Consider the following 25465-nt stretch of genomic DNA (forward strand, 5'->3'; position numbering starts at 1 on the left):
TGTTTGAATTTCATATGCCAATAGTTTTGTTACATTGCAAAATTTTAATGTATTTAAATAAAAGCAATATTCAGATTCCAAACGTGTCTCACCTTTTTGTTCATACAAAGACGGAAATACTAATCTTTTAAATGTGTCCCCAAGTGCAGTCGCAAAAACCATCAAGCGCTACGATGAAACTGGCTCACACAAGGACCTACCACAGCTTCCTGCAGTGACATGCCATCTCATCCGGTTTGCATTTAGTTGGACCATCATTTATTTTTCAACAGGACAATGGGAGGAGAGTGAGTGCTGCGCCGTGTGCTACCCACCAATCAGAAGCTGTCATAGTCTTTAAAGAGAAACCCATTTATTTAAAGAAACATTACAAAACAACTCTCAAAAATGTCAAAAAAGGTGAAGAGAACATACGTGCCATTCTAGCAAATGCATAGAGGTCCATTCTGAAAAGAAATACTCTGAAGCCAACTTTGATTAGTGTCAACAGTCCCAAGACCAAATGGGTGGGGGTGGGGCCCTCAATCATTTCCAGTACAGAACGTCCACAATACAAACAGCTGAGGACAATGATATGAACAATGATTGGGGGCTTATTTTAAAACAAACTCTTTCATAAACGCTTGCACACTCAAGTCCTCACAGTTGTGCACATCATACTTGTTTGTCCTGTGGTTTATTGCCTTCCCTCCAATTAGCAGAGTGAGGCATTGGGGTCTGCACTGTCCCCTCCATCAGAGAGGCGGGGTTCGCCGTGTGAGTCTGAGCAGGACAGAGGAGTGCCCGAGTATCACCCGTGTCTTCCTTCTGGTCAGCTAACCAACGGTGACGAATCTGCTGCCTTTACTGCTCTGAGCTGTGGCAGCGCGTCGGTCTTTTAGGATGCGGAATCGCTCGTTCAGAGTCATTGACGTTTGCTGTCAGGAGAAAGGTCCGATGTTACAACACTCTACAGCTGGAATGAAAACTGTCCTACATCTGTGGATTAAATGACATTCAAGCACACTCTCACCGGTTTCCCAACACTGTTGATGTCAAACTGCAGAGGCACTCCTTTTGGTATCTTCTTCTCCACCGTCTCCATCTTCACGGGGGCAACACTGGCAGCAGGGGGATGGAGGGTCCAAGCTGTTGGGGGCCTAAGTACAAGACACAAAGACAGTCAGACAAAAGGAAGAACTACTTTCTGTCGACAGAAAGACATCTTCAGCAAGGGGAAAGACACAAACAAATAGGGTAAACTAGATACTACAGGAGAGTGGGTGACATTTAATGACTTTTAATAATGGCATTGACACATGTAGGAAGTGAAAAGAGGTGGAGCGGAGGAGAAATGCTCAGTGCATCATGGAAAGTCACCCAGAGGCACCTGATCCAGCCCTAAAGGCTTTACCATAAAGGCAAGCCTAACCCAAATCCAAATTGGGATCTGGTTCCAGAGCAGAGGTGATAGCTGAAGGCTCTGCCTCCTATTCTCTATTCAAGCCTGAAGGGAAGGATTTTAAACTCAGCCATGGATTAAACCGGGAGCCATTAGAGCGAAGCTATTCCCCATTAGTACTCTTGCTGCAGCGTTTTGGATCATCTGAAGTTCTTCCACAGCAAGCGAAAACCCTCATTTCATTCACAGCGAGGTCTAAAATCAGTGTGTACTGCAGAGATCCTGCCGAGCACTTACTCAGGCTGTGTCCTGGCTGTGGGGTTGTCTATTGAAACAGTCAGGATTCCACTGCTGGCTGTTGATGTGCGCCACCTGTTGGACAAATGGAAAAGGTGCCTCATGTTACACAAACAGACACAGACCCCAAAAACGTACAACAATGGTGCCCTTTCCCTTCCAAATGATTCACATCCTCAGTGCGAGTTCCTCTTCCTCACATATGAACATACAACGCAGGTCGTTAGAAGTATACTCACTGGCGTGTTCTGACTGGAGGTGTGTGGGGATTTGGCTTCTGCACTTGGGCTTGTACCTGTTAAAACACATGAAGCACAAGCACAATGAGAAGAGTCCACATGGCCACGAAGACCAGCTTCACTGCTGGTCTGATTTAGACAACAAACACACTACGTAACCTCTCAGGTACCTTGAGTCCCCTGCGAAAAAGAAACGTGGCCTGTCGTGCTTCCCTCTGAGTCTGCTGGACAGGCGGCAGTGGTCTGCATGAACAGAGCACAAATAAAATTTAAAAATCTAGCTGTGTAAACTATGTAGGTGAATCAAAGCTGAATCACGTTGGTCTCTCCTCCTCTAGAGCTGAAATCAAACTTAACATAATGAGTGATAAAAAGCAAACATTCTCACCTTCGCCGCAGTTGAAAAGGCCTCCTGACTGATGGGGCGTTTGGGCCTCTCTGTTGATCTGGCTGCCTGTACAGCCGCCTCTGTACCTCTGGCTTCCTGTACTGGGCTTCAGTGCGCTGAAAGAAGGGCCTTGTTTTCTGTCTTGTTTTCTGGAAAGAGACGTGAACGGCATGAACTTTATAGTACAGCAGACTTACTCAAAGGAGGAATTATTTACAGCAAGACACTAGTTGTTAGTTAGCGATTCTGTGTACCATCAGGTGAAAAAAGTTCGCTAAAATATGGGACTGCTTTTTCACTTCAGAAGACGATACTGTCCTGAAAATAGGTTTTTATTAAGGGAAAAAGCTATCCAAACCTTCCTGCCCTTGTGTGAAAAAGTAATGGACTTGTAGGGATCAAAATATCATGTGGAAGGTTTTAGTCTAAAAAACTAACACATTGTTTCATTAAGAACATCATACTAACAGTCAAACATGGTGGTGGTAGTGTGACGGTCTCGACTGCTTTGCTACTTTAATGCATGGATAACTTAATGTAACTGATGGAACCATGAATTCTGCTTTCAATTAGGTCAGGGGTGGGCAACTCCAGGCCTCAAATGCTGGTATCCTGCAGGTTTTAGATCTCACCCTGGGTCAACATACCCGAATCAAATGATTAGTTCATTACCAGGCCTCTGGACAACTTCAAGACATGTTGAGGAGGTAATTTAGCCATTTAAATCAGCTGTGTTACAGTAGTACTTAGCAGAACTTTAAAGCTACTTAGGATGACTTGCAAGCATGTGTGCATATTGTAAAGCGATGCTAACGCAGGAACTTCCCTGACTTTTGTATACCTTAAAACAGGCAAAATGATTTCTACCAATCGCTGCAGCGATTATGTGAAATAACTAAAATGAACTAAAACATTCCCGAACTTTCAAAGTGCTACCTCCTGAGCACGATATCCCCCTTGAGAAACACTGGAACAGCATTTAAACAGGTCAAACAACCACAGGGGACGCAGCTAACGAAGAAAGTTTGCAGTTCCTGGACAACACGCCAGAGATGCTGATGTCTGTTGCCAGGCGACAAGATGAGGAAAAATAGCTACCTCTGGTTGTGATGAAAGTGAGGCACATCACTTCTCTAAAGTAGGCCTACTGGTACATTCAGCAAGCTAGACTGACTTTAGGAAAACATAATAAATGGAACCAAATTTTAAGAGATTTATATATTTTTGTCCAGTTTAGAAGTACTTTGAATATGATTTACAACTAATTCTAGCAGAACCTAAGTTGATGAAGTATTCCAACATTGCTTTATGAAGGTGTAGCGTCATTTTCCAACATGGCTCCATTAAAGCTGTCTGTGTTTAAGGTCTGGTTTCTCAGTGTTTTGCCCCCTAATAAGGCTTCAAAAGCTGGAGTGATTCCCACACTTTAATAAAACCACAACATGGTCTGTGCTTGCCAGTTAAGATGGCAGGGCAGTATTATGGACTATAGTTCATGTCTCCTTCAGTGCAGTCCTCCAGTACCTGGTTGAATGCTGATCTGTTGAGTGTGCCGGCTCGCTTCAGCAGAGCCGCTGGTCTCCTGGCTGCCAGTCCTGTGATGACCCCCTGACCCCGTCTCCGAGCCACTATCGGTGGGACCTTTCTGTTTCTCAATTTGGGACCTCCTCCTCGGGGAATGCCACCTCCTGGTAAGTATTGGAATAGCGACATTAGATAAACACACTTGTTTCAACTGGGGTGAAAAAGAGAAGCATACCTATGAAGCTAATAATAACTGAGAAAACGTAAGCGAACATACCTCTCTGGGCTGGTCCTGCAGTCCTCTGTGAAACTCCCTTTCCTTGGATTAAGCGGCCTTTCTTCTTCACTGGTCGGCGGTTCACATTGGCCTGCCTCCTTAATTGTTGCTCTTTTTTGTTCAGCCGAATAATGTCATCTGTTAAAATCATCACACGAGCAGTGATCAACAACAGCGAGCCCTCTGACAAGTGCTGCCTATCTAGCCTAGCTAGCTACTGGCGACCTCCCAGTAGTTAGGTGCTAATATTATTAGCTTGTAGTCTATTTTAGTAACGTTGCTCATAGCTGTGTGAGGGCCTTACCCAAGGACATGTCGACTTTATCCGGAATAGGTGTCCTTTTCCCTCGGTCAGCTTTGAAATCCCCCATGTTCATACTTCAAACCACAGTGAACAACCCAAGTGGACACAGAAATGTAGTTAGCAGCCGAGCTAGCTATCCGCTCCTTTCCTGTATACGCTAGAACAGACACGAACCGCCTCTGCCGCGCATGCCCCGTGAAGAGGTCACAGACATGCACTGTGGGAAGTGTATTTCAATTCAATGAAAACACAGCGTTACAAAACCCGAACCAGCGCGCTCATGTAAGTGGTTGTGTAAGGGAAAACGCCACGGGTTTCAGACGCCTGGCTGCTGCTGTCACGACGGCTACTCAGTCTGTTGTTTATTCGTTTAATTTCACGTTTTGTTGTCCACTCGAGCGGAGCCTGCATCATTTGAAGCTTCCCACCCTGTATGCTGCACTGTGTTTGGAGGAGGTATGTGTCAGTAGTAGGAATCACTATAAACACGTTTAATTGAGCTTCCCCGTTGACTCAGTTCTTGTTGTTTGCATTGTCGCTTTGTTCATATGAAGTTTTCCAGTCTGTAACTGTTTTGCTCACGCCTGCAAAAACTCTGAATTTTGAGTTTCGCTGTTTCTATACGATTTCCTGCAGCACATCGCCTTTCTCTGCACCAGGGCGCTTCTTAAAGCTTCTCCCTCACCACCACCAGAGGCCCAGCAGCCCCGCACTCTTCTTCCTGACCTGTTTCTTCAGCTGCCAGCTCACCATGTCAGGCATGAAACGCAAGGCATCTTCTGCAGCTGCTGGCGAGGAGCACCGTGCCAAGCAGCAGAAGCTGGCTCCCGTCAAGGAGGAGAAGAAGGAGAAAGTTGGGGGCTGGCTGCAGAGTCTTGTGCAGCAGCAGAGATCAGAGAAGAAAGACATGAAGTTCAACAAAAAGCGCCTGCGTTTTCTATCTGATAATGAAAAGATAAAGCAGGGCTCAGAGGGTGTCCTCTACTGGATGTTAAGAGATCAGAGAGTACAAGGTAACCCATCAAAGCAGAGCCAGCAGTGCAGCAATGGCGCAGCCTCTGTTTGGTTTGCATTTTCTCACTGTCTCTTCTCATGACGTATGTGCACATTCCCTTTGTGTGTTTAGATAACTGGGCACTGATCCATGCCCAGCGGCTTGCCGTGAAGGAGAACCTCCCTCTGCATGTCTGTTTCTGTTTGGTAGTGCCCAAATCAGAGCTGTCTACTCTGAGACATTACAGCTTCATGCTGAAGGGGCTGGAAGAAGTTGCAAAGGTACAAACTTCAAAATGAACATATAGTAAATATAATACTATTCCTTTAAAGTATATACTGCACAGAGGGTGAGCTCTCTGAGTGCTTTTTGTTTTACATGTTTAATTTAAAATGCATTGCATTATAAACAGAGCTTAATAAAAGGGACGTTGTGATTGAAACTATGAGAAATATTTCATACATTAGTTGTGCAGTACCACACCCGACCAGAGGAATCACTCTTGTTTGAGTCTAGCTGTAGTTGCAGGTATTACGCGGTGGGACATCATCAGTGAACCTGAACTAACAGCCCAGCCTCACTCTTGCTCTTCTGTCCATATAACAGGAATGTGAACAGTTAAACATCCAGTTCCACTTGCTGCACGGCGCTCCAGGGAAAGTTCTCCCCGGCTTTGTGTCCGACCGCAGCTTTGGGGCCGTGGTGACTGACTTCTCTCCTATCAGAGAGCCGCTGCAGTGGTTGGAGGACGTCAAAAAGAAACTTCCCAAAGACATTCCCTTCATACAGGTATGAAAAAACCCCTCACTTTCTGAGATCCAATTTGCAGGAGGTGTGTGCTGATAGGATGCTTTGTATTCTGGTTATTGCCTGTCCCCAGGCTGTTTTCTCTCTTTATTTGTTCCCCTGATTCCAAAGTAATAGGTATGAAAACTGATGCCGCAGACCTCATTCTCATTTCATGCGTATTGACTTTGTTTTTCCTATCATTATTTCTTGAACACTCTATTCTCCTTTTATAGGTTGATGCCCACAATATTGTTCCCTGCTGGGTAGCTTCACCTAAACTCGAGTACTCCGCTCGGACGATCAGAGGAAAAATTACCAATCTGTTATCAGAGTTCCTCACTGATTTTCCCCTGGTAGACGCACACCCCCACACTGCTACGAGAACCGCCAAAGTAAGTGCTCGAGAAACAGTGAAGTGAATAAATGTTGAATGTACTGAGAATAAAAGAGGCGTATTTATAATTTATAGTGAGTTCAAAGACTCTTGGATCAGTTGAGAAACAATTACAATTTATCTTCTGGAGGTCATGAAATTATTCATTGCTTTTGGGTTGTTGTTCTAAAATCAATTGCGAGGCAAGTAAGCTGTCAGGGAGGCTCATCGACGGGGAGCCTGGAAGTCGAGCTGCTGCCAGAAAGCACATACTTTTACCCTTCAACTCTATCCTCACTTCCACACATTATTTATTGATGACTCAGTATAAACTGGATTTTTTTTTTTTTTTTAACTGTCCAAAAGTTAAAACTCTCTTTTCCCCTTGTACTGGTTATTAAAGCTGCAGGGGTATGTGCTTTTGCTCCAGGGTTGAGATTGATATGCTACACACGGTTTGACCCCCCCCACACTTGATATTTTGAGCTGGATTAAAAAAAAAAACTTTCTCCTTTGCTTTTGAAGTTGTCAGATCTCTGTAGCACCACAGTGTATATTTTAACTCATCACTCTCAGCTGTGACCTCTACTGAGCCTTTCTCCTTTCTTGCTTCTTTACCTCACAGGGAGTAGACTGGGACAAAACCCTCGCCTCCCTGGATGTTGACAGAACTGTAAAAGAGCCAGAATGGGCCAAGCCAGGCACCAAAGCAGGGATGGACATGCTGGAGTCCTTCATTGATGTACGACTTAAACTGTTTGGTAGCCAACGCAACGACCCGAACGCTCCCGCCCTGAGCCAGCTTTCCCCCTGGCTCCGCTTTGGTCAGTATTCTGTGAAAAGCTTTCTTAAGGACATGACTCTCTAATATTATTCATATGCTCTAGATAGTTTATTAGTCCTGCCAATTCTGCTTTTGTCCTGCACTTGTCCAGTTTCCTCAAAATGTCTTAAGGACACACTGCACAAGATATGACTAGTTTGAAACTAAAAGCTCTTTAGGAATCATGTTGCTGGTGCAAAAATACTATGTTTTTTTATGCCTGTCAAACAATGTCAGCATTGGCATTTTTTTGTAGATTTAACAAAATAAATGGGAACAAATGTGTTTTCTGACAGGCTGCTAGTAGCAAAGTGCCTAAAGATACAATTTAAAGTTGGTTCCTTACTAAGTTGTCTGTTATGTGCAGACAAAACACTGGTTCATCCCTTGAGTTAGGAGGCTTTTTTATGCTTGGGTGAGTCACAGTCAGTGTTAAGTGGCATAACAAAGCAGGACTAGGGGTGGGTTTTGATTATCGATTTATCAGTTAAAATCGATTCTAGCCTGCATAACGTGATATCAATTCATTAAAATCCTGAATCAATTTTTAAATATAAATTTATTTTGCCCGAAACGCCAGAATCTCAGGTTAAACCTCACAAAATTTCAACAACCACCAAACAGCTAAAACAGTAAATGAGAGCAGGTACACGGATTCTGCACTAAGATGTAAACACAAAGCGCGGACCCGCCGACGGATCAGAATCAGTGAGATGTCGCCTTTCTCACCCGACGGCACGGACACGGTCGGGGCTGAAAGCCGACAGCGCTCTGATTCTGATGTGTCGGCGGGTCCGCGCTTTGTGTTTCCGTCTGTTTTGCGCTAGATTCTGAAGCTGCAGGTTTTATCGCTCTCCAAACAATATTGACTGAACCAGCAGCAAAAGAAGATCTGAACTACACTCCACATTTCGCTTCACATAAACATCGTCATGAATTCCCTCTTAGTTTTCCTGTTTTGCTTCCACCACATTAAAATCACACTTCCTGCAGAGCTCGTTGTCTTTCTCAGTGCACTTCAAGAACAGTTTCCCGTCTAAAAATCTCTGTTTTCTGCATTATTTGCTTGCTTATTACGCACAAGTCTACCGTTGTTTACAGCGCTGTCGGCCGCTGTATTTTTCCTTTTACTTACTTCCGACAAGAAAGCCTCATTTCTGCCGTTCAATAGGCTACTGAACAAATTAAAACTTTTTAAAATTATGCAAAATTGCACAACGCTTGGCTGTGTCTCTAATAAAACCTCTGTAACTTTGCTCTGCATCACTTCAGCAGCATCAGCTAATGTTCATGTGTTGATTAATGCTTTTCTTTCGATTTTGATCTACTGCAGAATCTTTTTAAGGTCATCTGCTATAAAATCCCAGGCCAGGAAAATCTCCTTCATGTTTTTCTGTGTTTTATCCTCAGTTACTTTGACACAAAGGCATCTGCTGTGATGCTCACACCTTTGATAAAGTCTCGCAACTGTCAGCTTTCTTTTTATAGACAAAAAAAATATGGAAATGTACTGATGCGTGATCAGAATTATAATATTTCTGACTGTCTGAGGCAAAATTTCCCCGATTCGAAACAAATCGAATAGAATCGAATCGATTTGGGACCTTGTGAATCGGAATCCAATCGATTCTAGAAATCAGTGACGATACCCGGCCCTACTCAGGACTAAAAATGAGTAAACTTTGAAAGAACTTCAGGAAACTTAGAGAACTTTTGCACAGGACCACCTTAAAAATAACAAGAAAATCTGGCTACTTGGAATCAAAATATGAATACATGAGAGGTGGCTTAAGACTTTTGTACAGTAATTAATAGCATCTTGGTGTTCTGTTCATTGTGTTCATCGCGCTGTAATCCTCTTCAAGAAAACCTTGACTGCCTTCTTTGTAGATCTCCTTGAGACTTTTGATAATGTGGGTGAGTTCAGAGTGTTGCTTTTATAGATGGTTTAAATTCCCCTAAATTATGTCCCTAAATGATAAAAGTGTCCTACACACTTCCCATGTGACCTCCCCCTTGAGTTCATTGCTTAAGACAGCAGTTATACTCGCAACTTTTATTGGTCCGGTTATCTCGGACATCCAGAAGGCATCAGCACGCCTGTGTTTTGAATATTAATGCCTTTCCTTTACGGCTTCGCAGACACTGAACATCTTTACAAGTTCAAAGAGAGCAACCGTGGCACCACATCACAGAACAGTTTAGCTCTGAAAGATTTCCGCACATTCTCTGAACCAGGAAAGACATTTTAATTGCCTCTCCTCTCCATATCTGCCTTTTTGTCTTCCTGGTCCTTTTAGGCCAGATTTCGGCCCAGCGTGTGGCTTGGCAGGTCCAGCACAACGGGAAGAATGCAAGTCAGTCCATACCGGCCTTCATCGAAGAGCTGGTGGTGCGTCGAGAGCTGACTGACAACTTCTGTTTCTACAACAAGAAATACGACAGCGTGGAGGGTCAGTGGAGATCTCATTAAAATCGCATCCTGTCGACTGCTGTGACGTTAGTCGGATGAATTGCAAACTAATTTAGTGGATTGAATGGAAGTTATTCAGCTTCATAAGTTGTTTTGTTTATATATATTTGTGTCTGCATCTCATAGGTGCGTATGAATGGGCTCAGAAGACCTTAAAAGATCATGCCAAAGACGAGAGGCCGTATCTCTACACGCGTGAGCAGCTGGAGAAAGCAAAGACTCATGACAAGCTGTGGAACGCAGCTCAGGTACAACATTCAGTCTAAAATGAAATGTTTGAACACATTCGGTCCATGTTGTGCTTTTTCTTATCCTGCATCACTCCCATTAGTACCAGATGGTTACAGAGGGGAAGATGCATGGTTTCTTGAGGATGTACTGGGCCAAAAAGATCCTGGAGTGGACTTCTTCCCCAGAGGAGGCGCTCTCCATCGCTCTGTACCTAAACGATCGCTACGAGCTGGATGGTCAAGACCCTAACGGCTTTGTCGGTAAGAACAGATTTATTTTGACTTATTTGATCAAATACGCATTTGTTTTCTCCCACACTCTCACACACACTGCTGCGTTTTGGTCTCGTAGGTTGTATGTGGTCTATTTGCGGCATCCACGATCAGGGCTGGGCGGAGAGAGCCGTATTCGGGAAGATCCGCTACATGAACTACAAAGGCTGCCTTCGGAAGTTTAACGTGGCTCAGTTTGAGAGAAAGTACTGTCCTAAAAGCCTCTGAAGCACGATGTGTTTGGAAGGATGTGTTAAAAGTGCTCCACAGCGTGCATCTCCTACAACTTGGCCTCAGGGACATTAATTTTTTTGTTACAACCTTTCTTTTTTTTCTTCTGTTCTTCACAGCTTGTTTTGTTCAAAACATTCGCTCTATTCTTGCTGGCATCAACACTTTTACTAAATATCAGACGTGTTCATGCATAATAAAACTGTAGGCTGTTTGTGGCATTTTAAAGTGAGCTTATAGAGAAAGCACTTTGGGCTTTGCAAATATAAAAGCACCATAAAAACAATCACATTACTACTGTCGTTCGGTTTTTAATACAAGTTTGAAGTCATTTCCTGTCCACTTGTATCATTTCCAACTCTCTCACTGTCATTTCTTTAAACTTGAAATAAAGCGTGTTTCTTTAACAGACTGAACTACTCTTTACTCAAAAGCATACTCCCACCCACAGTGACTGAGACATAATTTAATTTGAATTCAACTCTTTCACCATTTAGCCAAGGTTTTAAGTATTGCTGCCTACAGCTATGTTTGATGAGAGGCTTTCCCCATAATCTAATCAAACTGGCGCATATGTGTTTTGTTTTTTTTTTTTGTAAACACATCTAGCATAAACTGTCAGCAAACAGATGGAAAAATAATACTCTAGACTAGAGAACCTCACATGATCCAAAGTGAATCTGAATGAAAAGTGTGTACAGTATTAATATTCTCATGTTTGCAGCCACTGGGTTTCATCACGGCCCTAAATGTGCTTTTATTGAGCTCAGATGTAATTAAACAGAACCAAAACCCATTCTATCCAGCCTAATTAACTGCACTCCTCAGTAGTGGATAAAAACACCCGTATAGGTAATGACGTGCTTAACACCAAGTCACAAATTGGCATATGAAAGCTCGTCCTTGCGATGGCCTCTTTTGTTGTGTTCGGTTCATTTCAGGGGAGAGAGATACTTCACCTTTTTTTCCTCATTTAATTAAAATGAGCTCAGAGAAGTAGACTTTTTTTTTCTACTCATTTAATTGTTTCTTTCTCTAAGCGCTTAGAAGTTACAGTCATAAATTATATACTCTCACTGCTAAACCTTATAAGGCATGCCTATTCTGCTGCTTGCTTGTAGTGCAAACATCTAATCAGCCAATCACATGGCAGTAACTCAACACATTTAGGTATGTAGACATGGTTAAGATGACCTGCTGAACATCAGATTGGAAAAGAATGGTGATTTAAAAGAGGTACAGTTGTTGGCGTCAGCAGTTTTAACCGGGGATGTGGTGAAACAGGAGGTTTCCATCATGGATATACAGCTGACAAATCTGCAGCAAATGTGTGATGCTGTCATGTGGACATGAAGCAAAATCTCGAGGAATGTTTCCCGTATCTTGTTGAATCCATGGCGCAAACAATTATGGAAGTTCCGAAGGTAAAAGGGTGTCCAATCAGATACTAGCAAAGTGTACCTAATGAAGTGGCTGGTGATAGTGTGCTTATTAAGAGTAAATGAGTTCTTGGTAAGATGGTTATATTACAGCGAGTAGGGCTGTGAGTCACATTAACAGCTGTAGAGACAGGAGTTATTTTCCTAGAGTAAATGGCTTGATTGATCTAAACAATTTCATTGGTATCTAATTATCTCCTGACTGACTGACCTTGTCTAAACTTCTGGCAGGATCATCACTGCTGATATTTGATATATAAATATGCTGCTGACTATCACAGAATCATAAATCAAAAATTTTAACCACACACATTTTTTGTGCTAGTGCTGCTCTAGTGACCTTCAGTAGCGTTTTCACATGATCGCCTCAAAAAAAGGCGAACGGGTATGCTGAAAAGCCCTTTTAGCCTCATAACAAGATTAACAGACAGCCCACATGGACACCTCAGCATGGATTCTTGGGATAGCAATGCTATCCCAAGAGATCCTAGCATGATTACAAGTATTAATACACAGTGATGGGTGAATACTGTTGGTCAGTTGGACAGATGCAGTGTTTGCAAATGGCTCAGTCAGTCACGGTTGTTCGACTGACAGAAGCCTGCTGGAAAGTCTTTGCAAGTGGATTAAGTACCTTAAACCTGACAGCTATCTTGCTTCATTCTACTGCTTAGTAAATCAAAATCCTCCTTGAGCTGACCCAGGCGCTGGCGTACTAAGGTGTCGCTTCATTGTGCTCTGGCCTCTCCTCAACACATCAGGTCAATGACACTTGGAGTAACGTCTTTTTCTCAACTGTTATTAATGTAAGAGAGACCTTTGAGTTTGAGACAGCCCATCTGTGTCAGTCCCCATTCTCACAATATACTTAACCTCATCTCATTATGAAGCACTTCACATCATCCTCTTGGCAGGAAATCATATCTCCAATTCCATATCCTTCTTGTCTCTGATACTGCTCTGCGCCTTGACATTATCTCCTGTCCTAGTACATTTCCAATTATCACTTTGCTATTAAAAGAGCACTGAGTAGCACTGTAGCTTTTAAGTTTCCATCTCTCCTCATCTTCTACTTTAATAGAAGTGGCCTTTAAGTTTACCGTTGTTGCACAGCCAATTAGATTTCTAAACTCAAACTCGTAACTCACTACCGTTTGTTATTTTGGGAGTCAGCTCTTGTCATGTCAGGATGATGGATATAAATTACCTTTTCAAAGTTCCATGTCTGTTGAGTTTGATCGTTTGATTAGTGTCCCTCACCAGTCTTCCTTCCCAGAACTCCCACTGAGCATCGCATGAACTTTCTATTGTTTCCAATTCTTGGGCTTCGTGACTTTCATCATGAGGACGATTCCATATTTCTGTGAGTGAAAATGAAACATTAAATTTCTAATTTCTAATTTCTCTGATCTGTCCTTTAATGTCTTAATTTAAAAAAATCTTTCAAAGGTAAATGATGTTGCCTGCCTCGAAGTGTCACATTAAAGTCCCACAGGAGTCAATCATAACCCCGGTCTTGAGTGTCTGTCATTATTCGGGCGACGCTGTGATGCACCCTTTTTTTAATGGGCCAATTTGCATAGGCAGTGCGTAAACAGTGCATTTTGTTATGTTGATGGAAGCTGTGGGTAGAGGGCCCTTCATCTGTGCTGGTGTGGCACACTGATAACGCTGTTTCATTCCAAAGTGATTTGTCAGTATTGAACAGATGGCTCATCTTTGTCTGCTTTCACATCCTGCTTCATCTAATCATTCATTAATTCTTTGTTCCATATTATTGACCCGGTGACATCATCTTTCCTCCTAGCTTCTACCCCTCATAATCATCTTCTCCATGTATACAAATGAGTTTTTTCCTCCGCACTGTGCGTCACCTAAAGTTGAGATGAGACATCCTGGCGGAAGGTTCTCGTGGCTCTCAACACGCCTTGTTACTTGAATTGTTTGCCCCGACACTTTTACTGCGATGTATACACAGAAGACCTTTGCCTTCCGGGGCTGGCTGCACTGCAGGAATCCAAAGAAGACAAGACTCGGTGTGATCTTTTCTTTCTGAGTGGGCCTGCTGACACATCTTACAAGCAGCACTGATATTCAAAATCAGGTCTGTTTTAATGGTTCACACTAAGAAAAAATAAAAAGATATTATAAACATGTCATATGTACACATTGTGCATCAAAAAGTAATTAAAGCAATACATAAACAATAGCACCGCTTATACCAGCAAAGCAGAAAATGAATGGGATATTTTAAACTGAGCAATAACCATATGTCAAATGCTGCAGTGGAAACTTAAGCAATATGTAGAGTTACTAGTAATGTACATTGTATACAAGTCCATAATATACGTATCAATATGTGTGGAACCTCTGTGGCAACTGCTATATAATATCAATGACTCTTTAGTATTTTCAGAATGTAATTTAAATACTTCTGAGGCATGTGTGTCATGATTATAAATATCAAACCGTTTCATGTACACTTCGTTGGCTTTCATTCACAGACAAATGTATTCAGTGTTACTGCTGCTAGGAATGTGTTAATAGGCTGTAGAGCAGCAAATAGGCAAGCCTGGAAATATTATTCATTGCATTACACAGTATGTATGTAATAAATACATTCACCTCCATTTCCAATAGAAAACGTTTACTTTTGATGCAGTTGATGTGATGCGTTGCCCATGCGTAAAAATGCTGCTGCATCATCCATGTGGCAGTGCAGTAACCTCAGTGTGCGGCCTTGTTGGTCTTCACTCTGAATGTAATTTGAGTTATTGTTGTTTTTACACTCTGGGACTTGATAAAAATGATTACACAGTAAATGCATGCAGGATGGAAATACGCTTGTTTTCTCTTAAGATGAGGAGCCTCAGGAACCATTTTTTAGCTCATTCGGCTGAAGGACCGTCTGTTTCTGTCCACCCACAGTTCACAAGACCTGCTGCTCCAACTACAGTATTTGTCAGATTTTAGTGTAATATTTGTAGTTTTGTGGGCAATTACCTGTGAATTGTGTTTATTGTGAGTCGGATCAGCTGCTAAGACACAGATTCTGGTTGTGTTTGAGATCTATATGAATGCAGGAACATCGTTTTCCATAATGTTAGAGGTGCTTGGTGCAGAACTCTCTTTTTCCCCATTTGTTTATTCAGTTTTTCCTTTACTTCCTTTGTCTCCTAAAGGCTCAAAAGGCTCCAGAAGTCGTTTTGCTACTTTGGGGTGTTTTTTCACGTAGAGTGCTGCGTTGGGTCATCTGGAAGCTCCTTGAGTGTCCTCGCCAGCTGTTAGAGTGGCAGGTAATGTGGCTAAACATTTCTCTGAACCTGGTGGACATGAGGTTGTAGAGGATGGGGTTGACGGCGGAGCTCAGGTAGAAGAGGACTCCAGAGATGACGTGGACATGCTCGAAGATCCTGCGGTGCTGCTCGTATGATATGTTGATGTAGCTCCACATCAAGCGATCGATGTGAAAGGGAGCCCAACACAGGCCAAAGACAACCACCAGCACACCTAGAGCAGATGAAACAATGAATATGATTCATTGGGCGCATAAATTTTGTTTTGGGACACCAGTAAAGTCTCTAATGGCAGATGACTAGTTAAGCAAAATATTGTAAATAATCTTAAAATAGTCAAACAGAAACATTTCAGAAACTTTGACTATGGGGTCTTGATTTTTGTAGGGTTAGGGTTGTTGCCAATTTAATGTAGATTAAAAATATAGTAAAATGAGACCTACATAGCATTTTGGTTACTTGCACATTTCGTTTGCTCAGCCTCTGCTTGTGGGAGCTGGAGATACTTTCAGAACCGAAGCCACAGTTAGTATCCACCGTGGTCATCACCCTCTCCCTGCGCAGCCTCAAGCCAATGAGCAGGTAGAGAACGCTAATGATCAGCATGGGGAGCAGGAAGAAGACCAGCGTGGAGATCAGGATGATTAAGTTGTACATCCAGATGGGTTTGACCAGATCTGAGGATATATAAGACAGGATAGCAAGAGAAACAGAATAAATCTGAGCAGTGAAAATGAAAATGTCTAACACAGACTTTAACCTGCCAGCTTTCTTTGAGGTTTCTCATGTGACATCATGCACACAGTACTGGTTGCTAGGGAAAAATATTTGTTTCCCGACTAGTTGGAAGTGTTTCCTGGAGGTTGCTTGCTCTGGCTGGGTGAAATCCAGACAAAGACGGTGCTGCATCAAAAACCTCAGAGAGATTGCTTCGATTTTTAGCAGATTGTAACTGTTGCCTGTAGTTTTTCATGTTTCTTTGCAAATGCTTGCTAACTGCTACTCAAGCTGTAGTAAAACCTGAAAAAGTGAGACGCAAACCAGAAATGGAGTAGGTTCACCTTTAGATTAAAGGTTGTGCCTCAGCACTGCAGTCAACGTGCTTTGAAAAGCATAATTTTTCTTTGAAGGCAAATGGTCTTCATTTTCAGTTTGTGCCATCCTTTTTGCAGATTAACTACACCTCAGAGAGTAGCTGGCCAGTGCATCACTTCCATGGAAACTATGGGTGATCACAGCAATATGAAAGCGACTGAAACAATCGTAAGGAGGGTTTTGTCAACTGTTCGAAGAAGATGTATTTTCCCCTAGTGATCTGATGGGTTTTAGCAGTCATTTTCCCAGCAACATCCAGCAACTAATGGGGGAGTACTCAATTTTCCTTCACAACCGGTGGTTGGCACAGTCACAACCTGGTCTCTAAGCCTGTGTGACTGGGGCCTTTATAATTTGATTCTCCATTGTCACTATGGCTATCACATCCAAAATGCCCAACAAGTTAATGTCATATGATTAGCAGTCTGTAAAACTCTATTAGCATAACGTAATGTCTGCTTGTGGACATGTCTGAATAGGGTGTCCTTCCTTCTTTTTGCTCTAGGCCAAACCGAGTATTTCAAGTAGAAAGAAGACGTCTAAAGCAAACTCTCTCTTATTTGTCTGTTGTATATTCAAACTTTGCAACTTCATACAATGCTTCAGCTTGATTCCCAGAATATTATCTAGAGCTCATTATTGAAAATGTTTATAGATCACATTTCCAGGTATACCATTACTTTTAACTGTTAATTCACTAGCTGGGACCACATCCTCATTTAGGTTTGACAGTGTTTCTAGAAGATAATAGCAGATGGCTTAAGCATTAATTGAAGGTGTGTTTTGGGAAGGGCCTTAGAGGGGACTGACGGCGGCTCCTGGGTCAGGCAGATCCCCATGTTTTAATGAGAAGTGAATTAATTGAAAAAGGGAGGGAGGATGGGACATGAAAACAAGAATGAACAGCTTGTAGTGCTCAGGAGGTCAGATGTATGGAGGTGTGGTCCTGCTCCTTAAATTCAGAGAAATTATTTCCAGTATGCAGTCAGGTTTCTGGGTTTTGTTTTGTTTTTTTGTTGTTGTTGTTGTTTTTTACCCAAACTAGAGCCATGAAAATGTCTGGTAATGGTCTGTTAGAAAAACCACTACTTTGTTCCAGCCTGAAATATTACAAGAGCTATAACGTGGATTGCCAATGATTTTTCCTCTTGCAATATTAAAGCTACTTTCAGCTTCTCTCTTAGTCATAAAGGGTCATAACAGCAGGTTGCTATCAATATTTGATTTAGCAGTTATATGCCAGATACCCTTCCTGACGCAACCCCCTAGGGATTTGTGGTCTCATAATCTGGCAAGCCAGGTTAATACTGCTGCTACCAAAGTGTAGTATCATGTACTGTATTCAGTGTATTGGGACGAACTTTAGACAGTAGTGATCCCAGACAAGATTTACTGATATTGTTCAGGACTTGAGTAAAGTGTTTCAACAGTGATTAAATGAAATAATTACTGTTACAGATGACATGTAGTTATCTATGTGCAGCTCAGGAAGCTTAGCTTTTTATCTAGCACCATTACCAAGCCCAACACTTTGGTTTATGAATGAAAACCATTGGTTTTTGACATCTTACTGTACTGAGTGGTAAAGAGTAACCCTTATACCTGCTTTACATCAGCAGGTGAACACGCTTACATTACCATCTGTTTATCCGCAGAGAGCTTCTAGCATATCTGCAGACTGTATTAAGTAAAACTAAAATATAAATTCTGTACATACGGCAGATAGCAGATCGGGGAAACTGTCGACCAAAGTGTGGCGGCAGCACTTCGATCCCATGCAGACTGGTGTTTGGCAAAGCGCACAGCATCGACAGCCCCCACAACATGAGGATGACCCTCTTAACGTGAGCGCGTGTGGTCAAATGCTTGACTTTGAGGGGGTGCACCACCGCCACGTAGCGCTCCACGCTGAGCGCAGTGACATTGAGGATGGAAGCAAAGCAGACAGTCTCAAATAGGAAGGTTTTGAAATAGCATCCCCCTTCTCCGAGCAGGAAGGGGTAGTTCTGCCACATCTCGTAGATCTCTAACGGCATCCCCAGAAGCAGCACCAGCAGGTCGGACGCAGCCAGGCTCAGCAAGTAGTAATTGGTTGGCGTTTGCATCACTCTGTAGCGTAAAATGACCGCACAGGTCAGGGAATTGCCCAGGACACCCACGATGAAGATGGTGAGGTAAGTGACACAGACAGGGAGAAACATGGGGGATTTTGATTCCCCCAGAATTTTGGACAGGTACTTGTCCTCAGTCAAGCAAAGCATTTCTTCCAGATCTTCTTGAGTGGCATTCGCCAACACCCAGGAGATATTCATTCCACATACCACAGCAGAATCGGGGCATCCTAAGTCACCGAGTTCTCTGTCACCAGTTAAAATGGCTGCAAGTGAGTTGAAGGTGCAGTTAGGTAACGGCATCGTGGTGACTGGACAGCAGGTTCCTCAACTAATATAAACCTGATGGAAAAAGAAAAAGGAGACAGTGTGAATTTTAAAGGACTCCTTAAACACTAAAGAACAACTCATGCGTCAGAAAAGGGTGAAGGCTCTTTAAGCTGCACCCTTATTCACAACGTGGTTCGACACAGCAGATGGATCTGCATATTTGATTTGACATATTGTTACACCAGATGCCCTTCCTGACACAACCCTCCTAGAGATTTGTAACTCCTTCTGTTCTCCAAGGATCTTTTATATGTTAGGTGAGTGCATTATCCGCTACACTATGGAGCCAGTCAGGAATCTGTAAAAGTAGAAAGTAGGAAGTTTGATATTTAACATCTGATGGGATCAACTAGTGTTGTGATTTTTTAAAAATCTGAATTAAAAAATGTAAACAGTTCATAATTAACGGTTGCTGAAGTTAAATAATATATTCATCTATGAGGCAGGGATGATGATACTGAAGATGCTACTCCTTTTGGATCTTGAGAACTATAAGATCCTGCTGTTTGAAGCTTGGCAATTCGCTTTATATATAAGACGTAGCCCCCATGATACCATGTATCAGTCAGTGCGCTGCAGTTTTGGCCAAGAACTACATGTCATCAGCTAATATTAGCTGCATTCGTAGTGTGGCACATTAGTAACAAATGTAAATAGAATAATAGCAGAAATTCCCTCGCTGAAGTTGGAGTGCAGACTTTCTTTGACTATCTCTTCGACAGTAGACTTAACTGCACTGTGAACACTATTATCTGTCAGTGACTTCAATTAACTGAGGTGACACCAAGCAGACAGCTAGATGATAGCTGCCTGTCGCTCACTCACGCATAATCACATGTAATTTTAGACCTCAGTATAATTAAGACATCTAATTTAAAAACAATCCCCCCAAAGTAGTCTCATGGCATTACAGGTTGGCTTCAGCCCAGGCAGCTGTTGCTGGAGAATAAACGTATGCCTACGTTTATTCTTGCCCTTTGCTACTGCAATGTCCAACCTTGACATGATAAAATTTTAAGCCTCTGATTTTAAAAAGAAGAAAGAAGCTTAGGTTCAAGTACAAAAGAAAGAAGTAAGCTCAGTGACTTTTTAATATTAATATAACTTTGATTGGATGTTTGCATCCTATGTGTTTTGTATCTCTACATAAAGAAAAGACTGTTGTTGGCTTTCATCTATAGCAACTAGCAACGGCCCAATCAGTTCACTGAATCCCTGATATGATAAGAATGTTCAGCTTTCTAATTGTCTTTAATATGTTTAATATCCTCTCTGGTCCTCTCGACAAAAATTGATTTTACGATTAACAGCGCTGTCACAATATTGCCCTGTTAGAAATTTATGTTCAGCAGAATACAGACGCCAGGGAGGCTGTTTAGATGTGTTTAGGCTGTGTTTGGATTCCCCCAGGGGGATTTGTATATCATTGTAACAGGCAGCGGAGTTGTTAAGATAACTTCAAATGAGGTACAAACAAAAAGGACAAACACTCACCTGCAGTTTGTGGTCTTTATACTCTTCTTATCTACGGGATTCGCAAGAGCTGAAGAAATGAGGGAAGATGGGTGATTGTCATGTTTCTCTGCATCCTGGACTTTTTTCTGACACTTTATCTTGACCGCCTTGGTGCCTTAGTGCGTCACAACTGGCTCGGCTTCCCGTATTTGATGGCTGGTGTTCAGCCCACCTCTTGCTCTCTCTCTCTCTCTCTGTCTCCTTCTCGCTCGCTCGCTCTCTCTCCATCTCTCTTTATCCCTGGAGTATCTTCTCGCGTCCTCCATCACTACATGCTTTATCTTTCTCCTCCAATTCAACTTGTTTTCATCTTTTCTTCTCATCTCGACACCGTGATACACACTTTCATGAACCTAGCCTGCACAGACACTACCTGCCTTGTGATCCTGCATTATATTGCTTTCACAGATATTGCACCGGTGAGAAAATTAAAGGTGAGATTGCTTTGACCCTAAAGCCTGCGAGCTGAGTACAGGTATGTGTGGTATATGTGTGTGTGTGGATGTGCTCCCATTTCCACTCATTTCAAATCAAAGATAAAACAAACACTCTTTTTCATTAGTAGAATCGGCAGCAACTGGCGAGGTGCACATCTGGAAACAAGAAAAAAAGGCTGTAAAAATGTGAAATAAGAGTTTTTCCATCAGAAAAGACAAAAAAGCTTTTGTTTTGATTTGTGCAACAGATTTTTCTCAAATACTTTTTGCAATTTGAAAAAAAACCCCCAAAACAAATGTTAAAGAACCTACGGTCTGCAGAAGGCAAATGTGAATGTCTCGGATGTACCTCTGTGATCGATAATTGTGACGTGTGTGTTGGCACGACCGCTTTGCTGTTGATGTTCATGTCCCTCACAGGATGAATCATAACTACTTTGCTAATCTCTAATCTTTTTCCCATCAGTGTATTAAGATTTAAACTGGTCCAGAATGTTAGTTTTTGCTATATTTTAGCTATAAGATGCTCCTTTTAGCTGTTCCCTTACACTTGTTTCATGTTCCCACAGTTGTGTCCATTTGCATAGGTATTTGTCTATGCAAATGTGTTCCCATGCAGTCGTCCAAAAACCCACATAGCTTGACTGTGCATTGGTCAAATGATGATTGGTTGATGAGTGGGCCGTAACAAGGAATGGAGCAACAGTGGAGTTCACCAGGAACACGAGAAACAGGAGAAAATCACAGACAGGCGCTGCACTGGACACATTTTATTGTCTCAGCTTTTTGTAATTTATCATTTCACTCTGGGTGGTGGACCACCTAAAACACAAGCAAGAATGGCCCACCTTCCAGTTGTACCACATACCTTTGGCACTGCCTCCATCTGGCAACAGGCGGTCTCTGCAGGAAGATGAGCAGTCTGCAGCACCCCACGGTCTACCAACACACTGCCAATGTTCAGCCCATTAGGACTCCGAAATGCTTCTCTTGTGCTTCTAAAACAGACATGTTGCAACTGTTTGCTGTCACCAGGGGTCAGTGTCACAAACAACCCATCTGTGGGTTACTCTTGTTTGTGGTGGTGTCGATCCAACATATTAACCACATGCCAGGGTGAATCAAAGACATACCTGCTTAATATTAGCACTTTAGTGCTATGCAGCTGTTAGCATTTAGCTTGAAATAGGCCTACTAGTGTCAATAGCAATATTGGGTGTAACTATTTATCATGCAGTGACACACAATGATTTTTATAGAAAGTGAAGAAGCCAACCTATCCCACTCTTTAGCAAGACACATAGGACCAGATTAAAACTTGCTACCCTCTAATCAGTCTCCTGTCCAGTCCTGAGAAACATTACTGCTTTCAAATCAAAGCTACTAATAAAAAAAATGGCAACAGCTGACTGAAGAAATTAACCCAATCTTTTCATGCTTGCATAACAATCAGCCAAGTAAGCAGGAGATAGGAAAGAAATGACAGAAACGCCTACAACTACAACAACGTCTTGCTCTTTGCAAGCATCTGCACAGACAGCATGCTAATGCTAAGCAGGCGAAGAGCCCAGAGTGACGATAAAGCTGATTGAATGCAGACCCCAGCCAAACAGCCAGAACCTGAATTTCAACAGGTAACAAATGGATGAGCAGTCAGACTGCATCCTCTGTTTCTACCTGTTCATATTTCTAAAGTAGAATCACTGTGACAGCAACGTTATAGTCTCTTTGTGCTGGTTTTCATCTTTGCTTTGTGTTGTCGGCTTTGTGTTCATACCTAAATACTAAGACAAAGATCATACATGTCCTCATTAGGCTAGGGTGAATGGTAATTATGAGACAGTGTGTTTCACGTCAGTTTACAGAGAAATGCAAAAGTAATGTAACGAGTAGTATAACACCTTACTTTCTCCTGGATTGTTGTACAGAAAGGCAAGAATGCAATGGTAAAGTGCAAACACTGCTCGACTCGACTATCACCATTTGCACCAATGCAGCTTTGAATGTTTCTAAGGCAACACAACAGCCCAACCAAGAGTGATGCACACGCTGAGTGCACGATGATCTTAACCAAGAAGTAAAAGCTTGATTGTCAGCAGGTAAGAAAATCGTGGATGACAAGTGAGGTTTTACTGTTATGAGATTTTTCCTTGAAGTTTCTTCTGTTATCTCTGCTGTTAGCTTTGCCTTAAAATGTATACACAAAAACAAAGCTCTGATATATATGACCTCCTAATTAAGACAGGAATGAAACGACAATGAGGAACCTTAAGCAAATTGCCAGTGAGACGTTTTCTCCTTAGAGATTCAGACGAAAAACACTGTTGTTATATAGCAACACAGCGGTCTTGTAAGCAACCAGTTACATAATCAATTACAGAAGAAAAACCTTTAAAGGCGAACCACTCCGCTTCTTTCGTCATGTACAGTTAATCGCAAGATAAACAGTAGTAGTACAAAGAACTTGTTGGATGATATTGCATTGTATTGCAGCAGCCTCAACCACCCACTTTTGTGGTACCCCCCTCTCACTGGCTCTGTTCCAGGAAATGAGAGCTGTGAATTTTTTCTTGCCGTGCTGCTTTCAGCGTGAACGTGTCCTCTCTGAACTAAGCAATTAGCAAGTCGTAACGAGGGATAAAATCACCAACCCCGCATCTCTTTCTGCTAGACCAGTGATAAGTACAGTGGTCTGTAATGTACTATTAACATGAAGTACGGCACGTTTTTAACATCAGACCTCGAGCTTAGTCCAAGCACTGCTTAATCAGCACAGTCTCGTTACACCTTATTTCATCACTCGTTGCTAGTCTAGTATGAAAAACAGGGTAGATGTATTTTAACGTGGGTCCTTGATTTTAAGTGGCTTGTGTTTTTTTTAGTGTTTTGTCTTCCTGCATTAGGCTGAGGATATGTGAGTCATCAAGTGTATCGGGAAGTGAAGTGCTCCAGTTCTAAAGGCTGAGATGAGTGCTTTTATTACTGCAAACCAAAAGCCTCATTAGCCAGAAATCCAGGATTTAAGACTATTTTTGCATTTGTGCAGAGAAGAGAAACTATTCCGTATGTGAGGATTGTCTAGCTAATGCAGCAGCTCACTGAGAAACATCCTACACAATACATTTACAGACTAGCGAGGACGGAGACAGAGATTTCTGAGTGATAAATCATCAGCGACGCTTCTGTCAGAGAGCAGAAAATTTTGCCAGTTGCACACGATCGTATGACTGTGGCTTGCCCCCCCTCCACTCCTCCTCGTAACCCTGCCTCCCTCTGCGATGGTGACTAATTCAATCATTGCTTTTAATCCTGATGCTGGAGTCCAACACTTTCACAGCAGGGAACTGATATGTCCCTGTTGGTGCCTCCTTTTAGCCAAGTGTTAATTTGGATTCTGTGACAGGGGGCCAGCAACAAAATGTTTTAAATGAGAGTGGACTAAACTGTGACCACAAGAGTGAAAGTCATAATGAAAGCTGATGTGGTAAAGGATGGTTCCACCGAAACTGAAAATCCTATTTTTCTGTTATATAGTCCCTGTCGGTGCATACAGATTTGGTCTTTCAGCTTGTCCCTGTTTTTCTGGACAGTCCAGGGAGAAGTGATTTTTCTTTGTTTTTGATATTCAAAGATCAGTATTACTAGCCTCCGTTGCTCTGTGAATACCTAAATAGTGCTTTTATTTTGATCTCAAGACTACATGTGGGTACTTCCTCGTGAGGACTATAGACAGTTTAAAAGGCAGATGTAACTTTTGGGTCTGAAAAGTAAAGCTAAGAAGTGCCTTAAATTTACATTTTTTTTAAAGGCCCAGGGATGCAAACACTTTCATTCCAATAGGAATTACTTATGGGACAATGGCCTTCAGCCAACCCCTTTCTAATGAGTTTACTGCCTCAGACATCATTTATTCTATATGACTCCACTTTGTCCATTTTGAAAATGTTGATCAGTCTAAGTGTCATTTTAGAGCAAGTAACCAGATTAAAAGTCAGACAGGACTGAAAATGCTTCATGTAAACATGCCAAACAGGACATTCGGACCCGATCACGCTCCTTTGGATCAAAAGTTCCTTCTGATAGGGACAGGTTGGTTATATCGATCGATAATCAGATTGGTTTGCATGGATACACTTCTGAAATTATCTTTACTGCACGTCTACAGGGAGTGCAGAATTATTAGGCAAATGAGTATTTTGTCCACATCATCCTCTTCATGCATGTTGTCTTACTCCAAGCTGTATAGGCTCGAAAGCCTGCTACCAATTAAGCATATTAGGTGATGTGCATCTCTGTAATGAGAAGGGGTGTGGTCTAATGACATCAACACCCTATATCAGGTGTGCATAATTATTAGGCAACTTCCTTTCCTTTGGCAAAATGGGTCAAAAGAAGGACTTGACAGGCTCAGAAAAGTCAAAAATAGTGAGATATCTTGCAGAGGGATGCAGCAGTCTTAAAATTGCAAAGCTTCTGAAGCGTGATCATCGAACAATCAAGCGTTTCATTCAAAATAGTCAACAGGGTCGCAAGAAGCGTGTGGAAAACCAAGGCGCAAAATAACTGCCCATGAACTGAGAAAAGTCAAGCGTGCAGCTGCCAAGATGCCACTTGCCACCAGTTTGGCCATATTTCAGAGCTGCAAC

At 42.2% G+C, this 25465-nt stretch overlaps 3 protein-coding genes across 3 annotated transcripts; 1 reads left to right on the forward strand and 2 right to left on the reverse strand.

Moving 5' to 3' along the window:
* Positions 1–330: 330 nt before the first annotated feature.
* LOC116320430 (UAP56-interacting factor) lies at positions 331–4638 on the reverse strand. Its single transcript, XM_031740040.2, has 9 exons — positions 4411–4638; positions 4107–4244; positions 3830–3993; positions 2306–2454; positions 2088–2160; positions 1918–1973; positions 1679–1753; positions 1013–1139; positions 331–917 (listed from the first exon to the last, which is right to left on the reverse strand). Exons 1-9 carry the CDS (start codon positions 4481–4483, stop codon positions 816–818), a joined length of 957 nt encoding a protein of 318 aa, XP_031595900.1. The 5' UTR covers positions 4484–4638; the 3' UTR covers positions 331–815.
* Positions 4639–4657: 19 nt separating this feature from the next.
* On the forward strand, positions 4658–11008 carry LOC116320401 (CPD photolyase). Its single transcript, XM_031740002.2, has 10 exons — positions 4658–4866; positions 5047–5423; positions 5537–5685; positions 6011–6193; positions 6427–6585; positions 7192–7390; positions 9690–9842; positions 9989–10110; positions 10194–10353; positions 10445–11008. Exons 1-10 carry the CDS (start codon positions 4844–4846, stop codon positions 10591–10593), a joined length of 1674 nt encoding a protein of 557 aa, XP_031595862.1. The 5' UTR covers positions 4658–4843; the 3' UTR covers positions 10594–11008.
* A 3093-nt stretch (positions 11009–14101) lies between these two features.
* LOC116320441 (neuromedin-U receptor 1-like) lies at positions 14102–20807 on the reverse strand. Its single transcript, XM_031740051.2, has 4 exons — positions 20362–20807; positions 18144–18879; positions 15775–16008; positions 14102–15545 (listed from the first exon to the last, which is right to left on the reverse strand). Exons 2-4 carry the CDS (start codon positions 18838–18840, stop codon positions 15220–15222), a joined length of 1257 nt encoding a protein of 418 aa, XP_031595911.1. The 5' UTR covers positions 18841–18879; positions 20362–20807; the 3' UTR covers positions 14102–15219.
* Positions 20808–25465: the final 4658 nt, after the last annotated feature.

The sequence above is a fragment of the Oreochromis aureus genome, linkage group 18 (assembly GCF_013358895.1).
Source record: "Oreochromis aureus strain Israel breed Guangdong linkage group 18, ZZ_aureus, whole genome shotgun sequence".
Taxonomy (NCBI): Eukaryota; Metazoa; Chordata; class Actinopteri; order Cichliformes; family Cichlidae; genus Oreochromis; species Oreochromis aureus.

What these genes read in the sequence shown, in the direction of transcription:
- LOC116320401 (XM_031740002.2), top strand. Translation starts at nt 4,844, where the DNA reads ATGCTGCACTGTGTTTGGAGGAG. An exon ending in AAGAGATCAGAGAGTACAAG is followed by an intron (nt 5,424 to 5,536) that starts GTAACCCATCAA and finishes TTGTGTGTTTAG; the next exon opens with ATAACTGGGCACTGATCCAT. An exon ending in GAAATACGACAGCGTGGAGG is followed by an intron (nt 9,843 to 9,988) that starts GTCAGTGGAGAT and finishes TGCATCTCATAG; the next exon opens with GTGCGTATGAATGGGCTCAG.
- LOC116320441 (XM_031740051.2), bottom strand. Translation starts at nt 18,840, where the DNA reads ATGCCGTTACCTAACTGCACCTTCAACTCACTTGCAGCCATTTTAACT. An exon ending in TCCCCGATCTGCTATCTGCC is followed by an intron (nt 16,009 to 18,143) that starts GTATGTACAGAA and finishes ATATATCCTCAG; the next exon opens with ATCTGGTCAAACCCATCTGG. An exon ending in GCAAGTAACCAAAATGCTAT is followed by an intron (nt 15,546 to 15,774) that starts GTAGGTCTCATT and finishes CATCTGCTCTAG; the next exon opens with GTGTGCTGGTGGTTGTCTTT.
- LOC116320430 (XM_031740040.2), bottom strand. Translation starts at nt 4,483, where the DNA reads ATGAACATGGGGGATTTCAAAGCTGACCGAGGGAAAAGGACACCTATT. An exon ending in ACAGCCAGGACACAGCCTGA is followed by an intron (nt 1,140 to 1,678) that starts GTAAGTGCTCGG and finishes TCTTGTACTTAG; the next exon opens with GCCCCCAACAGCTTGGACCC. An exon ending in TCAACAGTGTTGGGAAACCG is followed by an intron (nt 918 to 1,012) that starts GTGAGAGTGTGC and finishes TTCTCCTGACAG; the next exon opens with CAAACGTCAATGACTCTGAA.